At 40.5% G+C, this 19516-nt stretch overlaps 1 protein-coding gene across 1 annotated transcript; it reads right to left on the reverse strand.

Moving 5' to 3' along the window:
- Positions 1 to 214: 214 nt before the first annotated feature.
- hcn4l (hyperpolarization activated cyclic nucleotide-gated potassium channel 4l) lies at positions 215 to 17616 on the reverse strand. The gene is made up of 8 exons (XM_027018396.2): positions 16952 to 17616; positions 11383 to 11806; positions 10628 to 10789; positions 9572 to 9790; positions 7677 to 7823; positions 7300 to 7540; positions 3842 to 4006; positions 215 to 2191 (listed from the first exon to the last, which is right to left on the reverse strand). Exons 1-8 carry the CDS (start codon positions 17614 to 17616, stop codon positions 645 to 647), a joined length of 3570 nt encoding a protein of 1189 aa, XP_026874197.2. The 3' UTR covers positions 215 to 644.
- Positions 17617 to 19516: the final 1900 nt, after the last annotated feature.

Genomic DNA, 19516 nt, shown 5'->3' on the forward strand with positions numbered 1-19516 from the left:
GAGGTATGGATGGGGGTCTAGTGGAAAGATCAATCATTGTCTCATAATTATGATGATGAAATCTAGATGCGAACATGAGTGTGTGTGTGTGTGTGTGTGTGTGTGTGTGTGTGTGTGTGCGTGCGTGTGTATGTGTGTGTATGTGTATATGATCTTTACTACATGTCCTTTTACCACACTTGATGATATAATGAAGAGCAAGCTGTGTGTTTGCATCTTTTCCCAAGCATAGTCCCTTCCTTAAAAAGGAGCACATTTTATATTAGTACAATAACACCTATAATCCTGTTATTACTGTATTGATTCAATATTTGGAAACTGCTATTTGTTGCATATCCCTACTCAGTCTTACCATCAGACATTAGTATTGCAAAAATTGCTAAAAGAACTTGGAAGACAAGGTCAAACAGTATGTTTATACACAACCCAGTCACAAACCCACATTTCATACAGTTTCATTCATTCATCAGCCAACTATCTGTTCCTTCATTTGGCATTATTTTAGTTGAAAAGTAGTCATTGCACTTTTATAAATGCAGGTAGGCAAACATCCTCCTATCAGCATTAAAAGTTATTTTCTTTGATATATATTACTAGATGATACAAAACATTGTCTGTACAATAGATGAGGGTACCATCCAGTCTCACAAGTTTGATGGGAGTTTGGGTTGTATGTTAGGTTTCCCTGTAGATCTGTCTCGAGAGCCAGGGACTGGTGAGCTATTCGAGGATCCAGTCTGAGCTATAGATACTTTAGAAGTATGTCTTGACAAGGCCACGTGGCCTGGTATTGAACTATAGGGTTTGGTAACAGGGGTGGGAGAGGGGGTATGGGTATGGGATGCTGTTACTAAATGAGACTGATCTGGGACTTGGCTTGAGCCCTGTGTTAGTAGTTTGTGTCTCTCAAGAGGTCGAGTGGAAGGTAGTGATATGGAGATGGTGCTAAGTTCCTGAGAGGGGAGATCAACCAGGGATCCCCCTGTCTCTCGTAACTGGAAAGCTGGTGGGCAGAGGGTCTGAGGGGACAGGAGAGAGCTTTGGGATCCAGAGGTGCTGGAGGGGTTGCTGTGCACGGGTATCTTCCTCTTCACCATGGGACTCTGGGATGTGGGGCTCCACGCTGGTGAGGTGCTACATGGGGAGGCATTTTCAGAGCCATACTGGGCGAGTGATGCGAGGGCAGATGGCTCATGGGAGAGTTGTGGGAGGGGATCAGATTGAAGGGAACTTCGAGGGTCCTGAGTGTAGGGCTTCGAGGCTGACTGCTCTAAAAGGTTTTTGGAGCAAAGTGGAGAGCCAGCAGAAGGTGAAGAACTGGCAGTCTTGACTGGCTTGCTTAAGTCCTGACTGGGCTTGGCTTGAAATAGACTGGACTGAGTGGACTGCAGTTGGGTTAGTATAGGGCTAATAGAGTGGGCTATCAGAGGGGTGATGGTAGATGCAGAGGGAATGGCAGAGTGAGCCACCTCTCCTCCTACTGCCACCTGCGGGAAGAAGCCAGGCAATGGTCCAGCAATGTTGGAGAAGGAAGCCTGCGGAAGCTGAGGCTGGGCATGGAGCTGAGCTATGCTGGAGTTTTTAGAGCTGCAGGCAGTGAGGGGCCCATGGGGTAAGGTTGATGCCTCTGTGATGCTGGACGTGATCGTGGTGACAGTGGTTGTAGTGGAAGATGGAAGGGAACTGGAGGCAAAAGGCAAGTGAGGGGAGGAGGCTGTTGCAGAACTCCTGGCTCTGAGAGAATCCAGAATAGGGGTCTCTACACCAGAGCCGAGTTGAGAGCTGGCCCCAGAAGATGAGCCACCTAGTGCAGTGGCATCTGAAAATGCTGTCCCCATGGGGTACCTCTTGAGATGGCCTGGTGGATCTTTCAAGGAGCCCAGCAAGGGCACCGGAGGCCGGAAGAGTGTGTGGGGCAGATGCGGGTGGCGGGTAAGGGCAATAGCTACAGAGGTGGTTGCAGCAGCAGCTTGGAGAGGAGCCTGGATGAGGGGAGCCCAGATGACTGGGGTGTGAGAAGGAGCCGGGGCTGCATGTGGAGCTGGAGGAGATGCCTGCAATAGGTGGGCACAGTGAGCCATGTCCCTGTCGTGCTGCACAATCTGCTGGATGATCTCGTTCTCCTGGTAGTTCAGCACACCTGAGTTGAGATCTCGCTGCACTTTGTGCTGGAGAACAGAGTTTCTCTTTCCTGTGATGACAATACAGTGAGCATATGAAGATACTGGGAATATACAATATAACTGAATGCTAACAAAACACCCTGATTAAAAACGTTAGGGTGGATCAAGAGAGGTATTTCGAAGTGCATTACTGAAGTGCATACATTACTGTGCATACATTACTGTGCATACATTACTGAAGTGCATACATTACTGTGCATACATTACTGTTAAAAATATCACAGCTGTTCCTTGGCCTTGACATTTGTCAAATTTCAACATTGTGATGTGGCAATCAGTCTAGGAGCATTTTTCACATTATGGTGCCTTCTGACATTTCTGGCAGTTTCATGACTACAATTACTAAGGAATTTTGTCTTGCTAGCCAATTAAAAATATATACAGCTTTTTTTTTTCTTTCTTTTTTTAATCTGTGAAGTACAGTGATCAATAAAACAATGTAGGTTTGATTTGATGTTTGCCAGATGAACCAAAATCTTTCTCACTGAACTGAAAAAAATGCATTAGACAGTGGGGGCACTGCTCAGCAATCACAGCACTTCGAGGGGAAATCCCAATGATTCCCACTCTACATCTAAAGCCTTGGTGCAGAAGTTCACTTCATATCACTGATCACAGTTTCTTGCAGAGTGCTGCTGGTGACATCTCTTCTTAATAAAATTAAGGCATGGCCACGACTTAATAGGTTCTGGGAACAAGATCCTAATGCGTAGAAATGAGTTAGTAAGGCATGGGAACGAGATGATTAAGGCGTGGGAACGAGATGATTAAGGCTAGAAAACGATGTAGTGAATCGTGGAAACAAAATCATCAAGGCTTTTGAACAAGATCCTTATTCCAAAATTGAGGTTTAATTGGGTTTTTTAATGTGTTAAAATGCGCTGATTTTACAGAGACCTGATTATGTACTACAGACTGGATTTACTAAGAAAAATGCTAATTTTATTTAAAAATAAAAGATTGCCGTGATGGCAGCAAGGAGGGAGTGCAGTTGCAGTTGCAGATAGTCTTTATTATCCATAATGTAAACAACAATAAGCACAGTGGTGAGCTAACCCAATAATAAAAAGAAACTGAAAGTTTTTTTAATTAGTTATAATGTAATTGGACTACACTGGAGTACAACTATACCCAAATATCCATTTCCATCTGCAGTGCTGAAGTAAGGCTGGGTCAGTAGTTTGAGTTCCTCTGTGCCAGTGCTCTTGGATGAGTTGACACTTAGCCTCATGTGCTTTTCCATTTAATGGATGATGAAATCTGTCCCTTCTGCCAATTCTGCAAACTGTCTGCGTCTGAGGCCATGCGCTTAAAATTATGCCATCTCTCTCTCTCTCTCTCTTTGAGACATATATAAAATCGGCATAACTCATAACAAGAATAAATAGAAAAATAGAAAGAAATCACTCTCCATTTTCCATCTGTTGCCCTTGCTGCGTAAGGCCTTTATGATCTAATTCAAATGCTTTGTTTCCATGATTCACCAAGTTGTTCCATCACCTTAATAATCTTGTTCCCACAAGTTAGGATCTTGCTCCCACACCTTAAGTCATGCCCATGCCCTAATTTTGTAAAGAAGGGATTGTCACCAGCAGGGCTCTGCGGTTTCTGACTGATTCTTGTACATTTATCTACATGGTGTGCCTCTCAGCTCTCACCAATGCGGTCCAGGCGGTCGAGGGCTACGGTCTCGAAGGCACGGCGCATCATTGGGTACTCTTCCAACACCTCGTTAAAGTTATCCACTGACAGGGAGTATAAACGGCAGTATGTGTCTGCTCTAACACTGGCTGTTCTCCTGCCCCGAGTCAGCAAACAGATTTCTGTGCAGGAACAGCACGTTACATATATGAACATAAAATGCATCACATGACACATAAACATGAGATTTAATGTCTAGTATCCTAAACATGATTTGGTGTTTGATTCACAGAATATTATACAGTGATTCAAAGAAAAAATGTCAATTGAAAAGGCAAAAAGCAAACCTGTGCCCTTTTTTTTTATTTATATATAAAACAGCATTTTAAAATCTTAGTAAAGTTAGTAAAGTTAGTAAAGCAACATCTGTTAAGATTCATTTTGAGATTTCTAAACAATGGTGTCAGAGGCAAAGTGAATAGAAGCCTCAGCTACACAGCCTCATAACTGTGACCAGGGCCCTTAGTAGTTTTTGCCCCAAATGGTGCAACAGGAGACTTCTTCACTTTTTGTAGTGCTCGGCCAAAAAATGAAAAAACCTGATCATCACTTTTATGCACTTTTAATGAATGCTTCAGTGAATGGATTTGAGTTACACAATTAAGCCTCTGTTGCAAATGAAAACCTTGAAAATTAATCTTATCCACATATCCCCAGTTCTTCTTGCTTCAGGGCCCTAAATGCCCACAGGTTTATGATTGATGTTGGTGGTTGGTACAAGGTGTATGTTTATGAATAAAAAAATACCACTGCTGTTTATGAATAAAAATACAATAACACCATAAATAAGGTTCCTGTTGGCCTTTAGGTCCCTGGAGCAAGATGGAATGGGGTTGTTTGGATAAGATAGAGCAGCAGACATGGCCTAAGGGATTACTCTCTCCCCCCATCCGTCATGGCCAGAGTTATAAAGAACAAGCAGCCAAGATACCCACTATTGAAGCACACACGCGCACACACACACACACACACACACACACACACACACACACACACACATCTGCACACACACACACACACACACACACTATATTACAAGTATAAGGGTGGCGTGAGAGGGGCAAGAGAGTGAAAGTGAAGGGAAAGAGATTGACATATAAGAGAAATAGACAGAAACAAACAGCAAGAGAGACAAAGCGACAGAGAAAAAGCTGAGAGAGAGTAATGAAGTGCGAGTGCTCTAAACCAGACCAGGATCAACCTATTTGTCTGTCTCTTTGCCCCTTGCTCTCACACACAGGGTTTGGGGCAGAGAGATTACAAGTGGGTTGTTGAGCAGCTCGAATGATCACAGGCAGAAAGGACAGGCTTGGCAAAATTAGTTTCTTTCTTGAATAAATCTCCAGTTTGCTGATAATGTGGTCTACTTTGCTGTGATCCTAAAACCACAGAGACAGTAACTGAGATTCATATGGCACAGAATGCTGAAAATTAGGCTACATTATATTTTCAGACTAGGTGGGCCAGAATTTGCCAGGAAATATTTGTATGAATGTCATTTAACAGAAACAGAATAAGCTGCTGTATCTGATGTTAGCTTCCCTGATTAGTGAGGCTTTAACATAGTCATTTTTCCCGCCAAACAGTGTTACTTTAAAATCCACACGTGTGATATTAAAAATTACTGATACTTGTCCAAATGTGCACTAAAGCATTTCAGACATTTTAAAGCAATAAAAATAGAACTGATTTGAGTATCTGACCCCAATTGTTTACATTCATTTATCCTAGAGGTTTTCATACTTTTGATTTTCATTGCTTGAACTATTTTTAATAAAGACATAAAATGTAACATATTTACATTTTTGCTAAATAAGCCTTTGTTTATTATTTTAACTTGGATAATATCATATTTTAGGAGCAATTTGTGTAAAAACCCCAAATATTCCAAGGGTTTCCAAACATTTTTCTCACAACTGAGGCCCCTACACCAGCCCCCCATTATTTGTTCGCCTATTATTTGAGTCATTGCAAAATCCCACTGAGTAACAGTGGAGGGAAATTAATTTCATGAATGGCTAACTGATGTTGGGTGGGAAGTTTCTTTAGGCTGCTGAAATGTGCCTGTTCCCCTTGAGAACTAGTTGATAACATTGCTAGAACACCACAGTACCAGCCTGAACAGTTAATCTCGTTACAAATACTTCAGCTAAAATCAATTGGCTCACTCATGTATGCATAATACACGAGGCTACATTATATTTTCTGAATATTTAATACTGCAATGTTTGACTGTAATGCCTCATTAAGTGAGTTTGTAGTTCAGACTTTCCTTGAACCATGTCCAATTCAACTGGAACACAATAAAAAAACTGAAAATTGCTTAATCTATTAAAAATGTATTGATGTGTATTTACACTGCAATACACAGTGCCTACAACTCAGGGTAGTGGTAGCTCAGTGTTTAAGATGGTTGATTGTAATTGGAAGGTTGCCATTTCAAGCCCCATTACTGCCAAGTTGCCACTGTTGGGTCCCTGAGCAAGACCCTTAAACCTGAATTGCTCAAGGTGTACTCACTCATAATTGTAAATCACTCTGGATAAAAATGTCAGCTAAATAATGGAAATGTAACTTATCACTCACTGCGATTCATTATTATTGTGAGAATAATATATATTTTAACATTATAAATAGTTAGATATAAATCTATATTATGTAGTTTTTGGTTTATACTTGTCATGTGTCCATGACCTCTTACTTTACAACTAAAACACAACTAAAATGTTTTCATAACATTTGTATATCTGAAGAAATGTTTATTTGAAATCTGAGTTGAGATCTTATTTTCTTTTGAGATGCATCATTAAAGCTGCAGTTGTTTAAAAGTTCAGGTATTATAGTTCATTAAACCAAAATATTTGTTCTTGCATCACTCTTTTCATTGTGGCTTCATGAAATCTTCATCTTTTTGTCCACTCCATTGGCATTTTCCAAGAGAACATTCAATTTATACAGTGGTTCAAATATTTTCAAAGCAAAGGGATTATAGACATTCAAGTAAAACAGTGGAAGACTATGTTTTCACAAAACAAAGTACCTAATCTTAAATGGGATTAAAGGTCAAGGGATTCCCCATCACTGTAATAAGGATCTTTCCCCTTAAATGGGATTAAAGGTTGAGGGATTCCCAATCACTCTACTCAGCATCTCTCCACTTAAGTGAGATTAAAGATTGAGGGATTCCCAATCACTATACACAGGATCTCTCCACTTAAGTAGGCTTGAAGATTGAGGGATTCCCAATCACTGTACTCAGGCTGTCTCCATTTAAGTGGGATTAGAGTTGAGGGATTTCCAATCACTGTACTCAGGATCTCTTCACTTAAATGGGATTAAAGTTGAAAGATTCCCAATCACTGTACTCAGGATCTCTCCACCTTCCACTGCAGATGTTTGGCATCTGACTGCTTACCTCCAAAGTAAGAGCCATCTGAAATCTTTGTGTCTTTGCTTCCCTTGGTGAGAACTGTTAACACTCCATGTTGGATGAAATACATCTTCTTGCCTACAGTGCCTTCTCGAATTATGTAGTCTCCTGGCTGGAAGACCTCAAAGCGTAACTTAGTTAGCATTGAGGTCACAAAGTTGGGATCTGCATTGGCAAACAAGGGCATGGTAGCCACCAGCTTCCGACAGTTAAAACTGATGATCTCCTTTAAGTGGAAAGATGTAGACAGAAGAAGGGAAAGTGGAGAGAAAAGCTTTTTGAGCAGACTTTTCATAGTCATACAGTTCTTCAATTTCATACAAAATGCATATTCAGGAAGAAGGCTGTATTTTAGACCTAACCTCTCGGAGTGGTTCACTAAGCTCTCCTAGGATGCTCTCCTCATCAAACATCTTGCCCTGGTATCGGTGCTCGTAGTAGTCATGGATCCTTTGCCGCATGTCTGCAGGAAGCTTGTGGAAAGACATGTACTGCTCCACCTGTTTGTACTGCAGGGGTTGCAGGCCAGTGAAAATAGATAAGTAACATGGCATGTGGATGGGAAATACAAAAATCATATATTGCACAGAAGGTGTGAGTTACATAGCTACAGTATTTATTTATACATCAGGTGTGGACTAATAATTTGATAGCAAACAACAGGTTGTGGAATGTAGGAGGCGAGATACATGTTTATGTTTCCCACATCAGCTCCACTAGTGAAACGCAACAGCGTATCAGAAGCCATCTCTGTGCTCCGTTTCTCTGTGTCTCTTGATCTCCGCCTGCCTGTTTGACTTCTAGGAAGGACACTGAGTATTGATAGGGCTCATTTCATCCACTCTCTCTCTAGCCGTGTCTTTGTTATTTTGTTCATATCTTGGAGAAAGACATGGCGTTCGCAGCCCTGAAACATTCAGACCTCCTCCGTGCATCCTCCTCCTCCTCATACTGCCCTTCTCTCTGAGCGGTCCTCTCTCACTCACTCCATAGCTTACACACACCCCCCACAGAACAAACACCTTTCCTGTCCCCTGTCATGCTTTCATAAGCTTCCACCTCAGGACACCTTCACTCTCTTCCCAGCCGCCCTTTGTCGTTCCACCCACCTGCCTACCCACCCTGTTGACTAAAGCCTGGTTCCACTGTGCCCCGCACCACATTATAGTGCTGCCATGTTGGTTGTAACTCGTTTGTCCAGTCACTGTCTGTACCACTGAGTCTCTAAGTGGGACTGCTATTATCATCTTTGAGGACAGGAGACGGAGACAGCAGGGACGACTTCGGACAACAGGAAATAATGTCAAACAGTACAGCTGGGGTTGACTCTTGAGAGCAGGATGGAAACAAAGTCATACAAAACTGTCAGGGTAAAGTAGGCTGAGCATGAGTCATGTTGTTAAGAAAAAAACACGTCATTGGAATTTGTCCTTTTCAGGAAATGAATAATGCTGTTGTCAGCAGGTTGGTGGTAATCGCATTGTCATTAAGGATGGATATCCAGTCACAGGGTGAAAAGCCTGCCTACAAAAGGCAATCAAATAAACAGCTAGACACCACAGCTTTGTTGATCCCACAGTAAACCTGCAGCTATTTGACTTTCCCTTTCAGTGCTGTGAAGAATGAACTCTGCATTCTGAAACCAGAACCAAAGGCATCAGTGTGAAAGCGTTCCCTTTGCTTCTGTGTCTGAACACAAGCATCTTTTCCCTTCTGTGTGAAATAAATAATTTTTAAAAAGTCGTGAGTCACACAATTTGATGCGATGATCCATTATAGAACATGTTTAAAGAACAGTACAAACTAACTGAAGAGTCCATGGGGAAACTACAGTTACATCAATATAACCATCCAGTATCAACAATGCGAGTTTCCATAGCAACTGCAGCAGTACTGAATTGACTTGAGTCTTTAGACACAGCAGAGGTCAAAGCTCTTGTGTCTCCTCCTCATTAAAAATGGCAACAGTTCAATTAACACTCAAAATGCACTTGGCATGAAAGACAAAACAGTGTGCACTGAGGGCAGTCATGAACCACTCTGATAAAACAATATGAACCTCAGTTACTCCTCACTTGATCTGTTTGCTACACGTATTTTTACATGTAATTGTAAAAACAATAAGCAGAGGATCAGTAAACAATGCTTGTCATATTTTGTCTTTCTTTAATTGAATTTCTTTTGATATTGTTACTTCTAACTTCAGAAGAAAACTATCAGCTCAGTCTTCCATTCTCAGGTCATCTCTTTCACTAACCTTCTCCTGGTATTGCCTTCGAGAGGAGTCCAGTGACTGAATGAGGGCAGTGGCATGTCCCACAAACATGGCATAGCAAGTGGCACCCACGATCATGCTGAGGATGGTCAGCCAAACATCGGTCATGCCCACAGGTGGGTGCATGCCATAACCAATACACAGCATGTGGCTCATAGCCTTAAACAGGGCGTAGGAGTACTGCTGACCCCAGGTGTCATTCTGCAGTGGAAGAAGAGGGTGAGAAGTGGGAGTGAGAAGAGAGAAAAGCAAAATGGGGGGGTGGAGGGTTGGGAGTGGTTGAGAGGAGGGGGAGAGAAAAATGCACAGATGAGAGAAGAGAGACAAAGAATAACATTTAATGCACGAACACCATTTTGAAAGTGAACGTCAGCAATTGGAGGGGTTTGGAGGCAAAGACAGGGGATAGTGGCAGGGAGCAGAGAAGAAAATGGTGATGAAACATGAGAGTTAAAGAAAGAAAGAAAGAAAGAAAGAAAGAAAGAAAGAAAGAAAGAAAGAAAGAAAGAAAGAAAGAAAGAAAGAAAGAAAGAAAGAAAGTGTCAGAGTTTACCCCTTACAGAATTTGAGAACAGAAAAAGGACAGGAAGGGAGGAGAATATCATGGCTTCACTGACAACACAGGGAGTCATTTCAAGTGCATCAAGTGGTTTTGGAACCTTATTTTAATAAGGATGATATCCAGAGAGCAAGGCTGTTCAAATACACTAAGGCTGTACTACACTAGACTAAAGTATAACTAACATTTTACATTTCGTAAGTGAGTATAATTTGGAAATGTGAGTTTTAAATTAATTTGACAGATTTAAGTATTAGTGTACATTCTTCAATAAGAAGAAATGCTAATATTAAACATAAACATAAATATTTGGGTCAGTGTTTCTCAGCCATTCGTTCATACATCTGATTTGATACATCACGGAATTATCTGGCACTTTAAGAGACAGGAAATGGGATTATGGAAAAAACATTTTCAACATGTAAGTGGAACATGGTGATTTATAAAATGTTTGTTGATTCTCTATGGTTCCTACGTACCACCATTTTGTTTTTGGAAACCCAGCAGTCAGACGGGAAGTCCTGTAACATGGGCACAAGGAACTGCAGGCAGCCGTCCCAATGACACAGCAAGAGCATCATGCCGATCAGGTTCACTATACGCACCATAGCACTGGCCAGGTCATAGGTCATGTGGAAAATCTAGGGAGGTGACCACAAGAACGGTATAGAGATTGCGACTGTGACAAAAGAGAGAATGTTGTATGAGTTACATTTAAAGGTTAATCTAAAGTCAGTTCTCATTGCTCTTAAATTAGATTAAGATGTAACATGTTACAAAATTTACTAATGTTACAAATGGCTCATGAGGGATTAATGACATAGGAAAAGAGATCAGATAGATACACCGCATTTTATACAGATAGTGCTGTATCACCTTCTTGCCTGCATAGATCTCCTTTATTTTAAGAGATTTTGGGGTGATAGGGTTGATTGATCTTGACAATTTAGCTATTGTCAGACACAAGGATAGGCCAGGGGAATGCAAAGTCAGGCTCCTAAAGGTTTCTTCGTGAGCATTAAGACTACATTTTTTAAAGCCTGACTGTACTTCTAAGGCTGACTGATTGTCTACTGAGAAAGCTTAAAATTGAAATGCACACAATGTCTCAAAAACATTTCAGATTTTTTGTGCAGTCATTATTAGTGGAAGAATAAAGGGTGGAGTTTGGTCTGGATTGTACTACAAATGAGAGCACCAAAATGATGCATGCATGTGAAGTGACAGGGCCTACCTCCTCCCACTGATGGATGTACCGGATGAGACGGGACAGCCGTAGCAGCCGTAGCAGACTGAGAATCTTGGTGAAGCGGACGATCCTCAGGGCCCTGGCCGTCTTGTAGAAGTCCGAGTCGATTCGTGTCTCGACGATAAGGAAGATATAATCCACTGGGATAGAGGAGATGAAATCCACCACGAACCAGCTGCGCAGGTATTTCACCTTTATCTGCTGCGGGTCCAGGATGATCTCAGTGCTGTCCTCCTTCACAATCCCAGTCCGGAAATTCAGGACTAAGTCCACCAGAAAGAAGGTGTCAGAGAGCACGTTGAAGACAATCCAGGCCGGGGTGTGCTCATCCTTGAAGAACGTGATTCCCACAGGTATGATGATCAGGTTTCCCACCATTAAGAGCAGCATAATCAGGTCCCAATAGAACCTGGTCAGAACAAAGAGTGCTCGTAAGAAATGAGTGAAAATACATCATAATAAAGATATGTTTTAAGTTATGTTTTAAGATATGTTTTAAGTTAGCATTAGATGTTAAACCATCCCCACTGTCCAAAAAATAGCCCACATTGTCAGACTGAAAACTGTAATCAGTGATTTCTTTCATACATCATTATTTCAAATCTTAAAAGGAAAGTCATCTTCATTCTTATTCAACACAAAGTCAAGTAAGTAGCACAGTAAGAGCAAAAGTAGGTGAGAAAATAATTATTGCGATACAATCATGTTTAAAAATACTAAGCATAACTTGCCTGCAAAAATGTCCCAGGAGACCAGACTTTGTCTGAAGCTGAACCAAGTAACTTGCCATGGTCATTACTCCTTTATCATTTGTAGATACATTCTCCCTTCAGCAAATGGATGTATAGCACATATGTAAAGAAAGATCTTTATGTTGACCAGGAGATCTCTGGCAAGACTGCAGTTTCTGCTGCAGGGTGTAGCATTTACAAGAAAGTCAGTATAATTGCTGTACCCAGCATTAATTATCTTTCTGGCCTTGACATGCCTCCAAGATTTTAACCTTTTTGGTTACCGGTGTATGAGTCACAAACTGATAAACATCATAATACTAGAGTTCACGTCTGTATTTCCCTCAGTGCTGTTCAATGCTCTCTAATGTGCAAGCCGATAAAAAGTAAGCATATTATATCTTGCTTTCACATTTTCATTCTCTTAGGCATATACAGGGTGTTGATGTCCTTAATTCCCTTTGCTCAGTTCTATCTTGGGAGTGCTGGTTTGGTTTTTGGTGCATATTTTTGTATCACATATTCTAGCCCAGTGCTGTGTCATAATTAAGATGATGTCAATCACACAGAGGGTCGATTTACCCTACAGAATAATGTATATTACAGTAACAAAAAAAAACAGTATTCAGCATTTTGAAACAATCTGTTGGGGATTTTTTTTGATCCATCCCAGCACAACATATAAAACTCCTATGATAGATTTACCACAGATAAGTCGTTTATAAAAAATGGGGCATGTTCACACAATTACTCGTTTTTGCAAGATTTGCAAAAGAGGATAGTGAGCATGCAAAAGCCTCTAATCAAAAACTTACCCCACTAACAATGCAGTTAACAAGAACTGTAATTATACTGATACTATCAGTCTATATGGTAAACTGTAATTATACCGATACTATCAGTCTATATGGTAAACTGTAATTATACCAATACTGTTGGTCTATATGGTAAACTGTAATTATACCAATACTATCAGTCCATATGGTAAACTGTAATTATGCCAATACTATCAGTCCATATGGTAAACTGTAATTATGCCAATACTATCAGTCCATGTGGTAAACTGTAATTATACCAATACTGTTGGTCTATATGGTAAACTGTAATTATACTGATACTATCAGTCCACAGGAAACCAGTAAAACTCAGACCCATCAAGACATGCACCTGCTATTTTATGTGTACTGTTACACTGTTCCAAGATTTCTATTAAACAGTTGCACTTTTCATCTTTTTCTAAACATTGGTTCTTCAGATGTGCTTAAAATGACCTTTTGTGGAGATTACCCAAGAGCATACCCTCTAGAAACAGATTTTTCTCATATTTCAGATTATAAAGGATTTTCCATTGACATCTGGCTTCTGACAGATGCTCCAGCCACTGTCAGCAGAATGCCTCAGAACATTTACACATTAAACAGTATGTGTGTAGAAATATTTTTCAGGAAAGATCTTACATTTATGTGACATTTATCAACCATAAAAAAAAATCATTTAGAGCAAATGTGTGCAGAGAATGCACATAATGTGATAATCTCACATTCATGTTAGTAAAACTTTCAAGTTAGCTCTATGTATAATACTTTTAACCACTACAGTCTGTAACCTGTCATTCTGTCTAAATACAGGGACATCTATATGTCTATATCACTAAAGAAAACACCACAGCAGTACAGGTCTGTGCAGCAAAAATCAAAGTGAATCATCCTTTCTGCTTTTATAATGTTGAGTCTAATCACAGCCAGCCACATCACAGTGATGTGTGAATTTTGCTTTCAATAGTCATCAGCATGCTGCAATGATTTTTGCTAACTTTAAAATGTAAGTAGTATCACTGAATGTGTCAGTATGCTGGCTATGCAGATTTCTGACCATGTCTGTCTCCTGGATAATGGCAACGGAATGAACTTCAGCGCTTGCCTATTTCACACAAAATCTTAATTATTTGAAGAGTCTGGTTTTAGAAATGTAAAACAAGTATCATTTCATCTTGCCTTTGATTATCTTGAGTACTCATTTTGCAGATTCGGTAATATATTGAGAAATTTAGCACAACTGTCAATTAGGTTGTTAACATGTACAAGCTGTGACTGAGAGCAACGCTCATTTTAGTATTTCATATCTACAAATAACTGCTCACCATAGCTGCATCACATTCCAGATATGCTGGCTCACCATTCAGTCAGATACTTGTGGAACTGCCAACATCATGGAATATAATCTTCTTTTAGCAGTTGTTTCATATTTGCATGCGTATGAAAGCTTTTTCCATGCACTGCTTAATAACTTTGACAAAAACACTGATTTTAAATGCCACCGTGATTGCTGTTTGGTATACACTAGTCACTTCACTAGAAACACCTACAGGGTAGTCCATCTTTTGGAATGCACAATTAGTCAACCATCCTCCTCCCCATTCATCACTGGCCAGTGTCTGACCACAGCATCACTGCTCAGTAGATATTATTAGGGTGATGGACCATCCTCAACCCAGCATTAACACTCACATAGTAGTGGTGGCAGACATTGAGCAAGTACACATTTACAATAATGCTGCTGGGGTTTTTACATGTGTCAATGCCACTTTATTAGACCCACTTTACTGCTGGGCTAAGAGACATCTGGCACCCAAAAACACAGAGCCAGTAGTGCTCATTGGAAACTGACTCTTTATCAAGAGCAAGAGTATCAGGCATGGCAACAGACTTCAACAAGGTATTTCTAATAAAGTGTTGTTGGTTTTTTTTCCCTAATAAAGCAACTGGTGCGTGCATAGTCACACTATATTGTTTTAAAAAGTCATTTTTCAAAATCATGACTGTGACTTTAATTCATATAGCATTAAATGTGTAGCCCTAAAATGTAGCCCACTGGTACGGTACAGTTCTTTGCTATTGCAGTACAAATTTCAGATCCCATTAGCAAAATAATTGAGCCTAACGAGAGCATTCTTCTGATCTAACAAAACATAATGGAATCTCTTAGAAATGGATGATCTTACAACTGAGTATGGTGCTTAAGAGATATTTAGGTCTGCTGAACATGCCAGTGTAAAGAAAGAAGGTGCTATAAACTCTAGGTCATGACCATGGCTCAGGCAAACTAAAGCCTTGGTGATAATCAGCTTTCAATTGCTCATCTGCCAGAAATGCTCTTGTATTTCATCTATATCTGCTGAGCATTCTTATCAGCCCTGATTGTCTTCACCAACCCCAGTTCCAGCACTTTTGATGAGCTCTCTCTGGAAACTGTGTCATCTCTTGTTACCAGCACCAGTCATCATCTCTGTCACCCAGATGTTTAGTATGCAGCTGGACTCAAGCGGCCTGTTCACGTGGTCTAAATTTAAACGCCACGGACTCCAGCCTCTTTTCCCTGTCGGCGTTCTGCACTCCCTGCAGGTCACTATCTGTGCAAACTATTTGCACAGAAAGGACCTCTCTGCAGAAGCACACTTGCCCCACTCAGTGGGGTGAAAATGCAAAGGTCGGACAGAACTGCAGGGAGAGGTAGAGAGAGAGTGAGAGAATAGGATTTGTAAATTTGAGATGCAAGATGACTTTATAAAATACTAAAAAGATCTGAGATCTCAGCTTTCAGGTTCATAGTACTTGTCTGTAATGACTGTATGCATGGTAAATTCTGATTTACTCATCATGTCCTAAACACAACAGATTGGGTGAAGTCTCTAACCTGAAAGACTCTACCACATGTAGAAGTGTGGGCAGCACACAGCAGAAAATGGCTATGAGGATCTTTCTGATATTGGCACTTTGGCTATACATAGCAGAATTCAGTTTGAATCAAATCTATTTGATATTAGCTCCACTGCTACCAGCTGCAAGTAAGTGATATCCAAACAATATTAAAGCCATACCCATAAACGGTGTGTTAATAACTGCAGCGTCACAAGTTGTGTGGCTTTGTTTTGGCTTTCCATCATAACCATGCACCCATCCGAGACCATGCCGCCCATTTCATTCCCACTGTTACTATTTTCTCTTCTATTCCTGTCTCTTCATCTACAATGAGGAAAATCCATCAAATAAACTGTTTTAATGATCTCCTCTAATGTTTGATCCTGAACATTTCTGGTGGTTATATTAATCTCCAATATCATGGTACCCATTGTTAATGTGTTTGAAGAAATAATATAATAAAGAGTATAGAGAATAGTTGCAGTCAACATGAGAGTGAATGAAATATTGGTGGTCTCCTTTAATGCTTTTTGTAGTCTTTTAAGCTTTAAAGCTGATAGCTTTTAATGCTGAACTTCATACCAAATTACTTTACTGAGCCAGGCCATTGTAATTATATTACTTAGCAAGTTTTCATATCCCCTTCAAAAATATAAACAAATCTTATATTAAGAAGTTGGATAAAACTGATAGTCTGACTTCAGTGCCAGTTTTTTAAATCGGTATCAGCTTCTCCATTATTCGCCTGTTGGAAAAAAACAAAACAAAAACACCTCCAAACTACTGTGGTCTCCAAGACAGTCACTTGTATAGGGAATAATTACAGATCACACTGTGGTTTGTCTTGTAGAGTAATTATAATGGGTTCAATTACCAGTTCAGATGCTATTAGGTTACTGAAGGGCACAAAAAGATAAATGTAATCCTAAAAATCTACACCACAATCAATGACAAAGCCAACAGTTAAATAAGGAAAAACATGTGCAACAAGCCCACAGAAGTCAAACGCCCAATGTTGTTTGCCTATCTATTGATTACAGGGAAAAGTTATTCAGGTATCACATAGTAAAAAGAAAGGTGTCAATGAGCAATTGATTATCAAATAGGCATTTATATGAAAATTACCTGAAATCACTGTATGGGTGAATGATCCAAAATCCAGCGGATTTGACTCTTTCCTGCTCCTGCTCCACCGCCTTTTCACTACCGAACATTCGAAGAGAGAACTTGTTGACCCCTGGCTGAAGCATTGCCCCGAACTGCCGGTGCATGAATCCCGTTTGATAAAGCCTCTCTTCGTCAGACGTGATCTGATCGATACCCTCCAACTTTATAAAACTCGACTGCTCATCAGAAGGCTCTTGCTGTGCTCCACCGCAGGGGCCACCTTGTGCGCCCTGGCTGTCTCCGCCGCCGTGTTCCTCTAAGGGACTGTCATCCTCAGGGCTGGCATCTTCTTCGGTAATGAGTCGCTTCTGCTCGGCCGAAACTGTGTCTGAGGCATGACGACTGGTGATGGAAGACAGACTACCCCTAAACCGCCGACAGTCACCGTTCACGTTTGTTCTGAAGGGTCTCCCTACATCTGTCTCCGCGTCTCCGCTCTTGGCCTCGCCGACACCTTTACAGCTCCCCATGGAAGAGGGTGAAGAGATATATTTCATTTTGACACTCTTTCTTTGAGTGTCCTTGTCGCTGTCTTCTCCGTCTCCAGTCATAGCAGTTTTATGTCCAATATGATGGGGTAAACTGTAGAGTCGTTTGCGCATGGAAGATTGCAATCTATCCATTTCGATGTCCTAATGAAGGGACGACACGCGCAATATAGCGAATCTCAGCGTAAAATAAATAGGAGTGAGGGTGTGCATAGCACTTAGTTTTTCAAACAACAAACACCTCATCTGCGACGCAGACGAGTCGTCACAAATATTAATACACAAGCGCGCTCGGTCGACTGGTTATAGTCCATCCCGCTGCAGTGGCACTCTCGTGTAATACCAGGTGCCAGTTCCGCGAGCGCAGAATGAAAGCACTCCTGGAGCAATGTCGGGATGCTGGAACACTGACGTGTCCGCATGAGGAAACAATTTCACGAGCGTTTCAATGACAAAGCATCATAGCTCACAAAGTATCCCGAAACAGGCGGATTTGAAGCTCAAATTTCTATGTTCTTTGCGAAGCACCACCGGGCATCACCAATTCCATGTTCAAAAGCTTTATAGTTGCGTAAATATACATGAGGACAATTTATCACGTTACCACAGCAAATAAGCTCGAACCACCTAAACCGACTTGGGTAGGGGGTGGGGAGTTGGGGGGTGTTACGAAAACGACTCGGGCTCGTCTGGGCAATTGATTTGCTGATGTTTGCAAAGGATTTACAGCCAAGTGGTATTAGAGTATATTGTACATGCGTTACATATTCCATCATGGAAAAATGGAATGACATAGGCTGTGTACATTCATCAGGTGATAACCGTGGGTTTGAAAAAGCGAGTTAGCCTATAGCACTGCACTAGCAAACAACTGTGTCCTTGAATAAGATTCATATTAATATGTAGGGGAGTGTCATGTTTCCAAAATATTGACAAAATGGTATACTAATTGAAAAATGTAGAGCAGAGGTTATAGTAGAATGTTATAGTAGGACAAAATGATAATGAGTTAGAAACAGTTTTTGTTATCTGAATAACACCTGAAAAGGTGTCCATGACCTATATTCTAAAAAAGTGATACAAGATGATAAAAGCCATACAGGATCAAAGATGTATCATATGCATCTGTAGCATATGTTATATATAGACCATTCAGTCAAATATAAAGTTATAGGTTTCTTTTCCTGTCGAATTTTCACTCTACAAGATTTGCCATGATTATGTGTGTTCTCACTTTAATATTGACAGAAGAACTAGACATAATTAAACACATGAAAATTCTGACATGTTTAAAGAGCAAAGTGCTTCTTGATACACATTCATCATTATTATAATACCTAATACTGTTGCGATGCAACCTCTGATAATAGAAAACAGCTGAATTCAGGTGTGGTTACGGTATTAAGTAGGGATACCACAAGTAGGTTGCTGGGAATTGGATGACAGGAAATTAAAGCAATATGGCAGCATAATGTGCACTGGAGCAGCTAAAGCCTGTGGCCTATGGAGCACAACATGCATGTGAATCATAATTACAGCTTTCTGAGTAATACTCATTTACTGCCCAGAATGTGAGAAGAATGTCTTCAGGTGTGTGCACTGAGTCTTTTCTGAATTTACAGGCATATGTGTTCAGATACAAGTGGGGCTGCTAGTGAGTGTGAGCAATAATTTTGTGTATTGCGACCTTGTTTATATTAGTAAGGAGAAAACAGAAGAAAGATGAACTTGTGATCATCTAGCCAGTCCCTCAAATGTTGGCATTTTTCAAAAGTCATTATAGAATTACAATACTTGCTGCATACTTATTAGACAATTCAATACATAGAAAAGGCAACAAGGTTAAGTTAGAGCACACAACTTTTTGCCATGGTATTTACTGTACAAGCACTCTCAGATATTCATTAAAAATCTTCAGATACACATAATGCAGTCTCTGCAGTTCGTTCTGGTGCAGTACTAGAGGAAAATAGAATTGGCCAGTCTTTTGAGTAGTTCATTGTTGGCCAGCAATGCCCCCCTGTGGTAAGATGTT

The sequence above is a fragment of the Electrophorus electricus genome, chromosome 2, assembly GCF_013358815.1.
Source record: "Electrophorus electricus isolate fEleEle1 chromosome 2, fEleEle1.pri, whole genome shotgun sequence".
Lineage (NCBI taxonomy): Eukaryota > Metazoa > Chordata > Actinopteri > Gymnotiformes > Gymnotidae > Electrophorus > Electrophorus electricus.

Coding starts and splice junctions, on each gene's coding strand:
- hcn4l (XM_027018396.2), bottom strand. CDS start 17,616: ATGGATAGATTGCAATCTTCCATGCGCAAACGACTCTACAGTTTACCC. Junction 9,791..10,627: donor TTTCCAAAAACAAAATGGTG/GTACGTAGGAAC, acceptor CTTCCACTGCAG/AATGACACCTGGGGTCAGCA. Junction 7,541..7,676: donor TTAGTGAACCACTCCGAGAG/GTTAGGTCTAAA, acceptor TTCCACTTAAAG/GAGATCATCAGTTTTAACTG.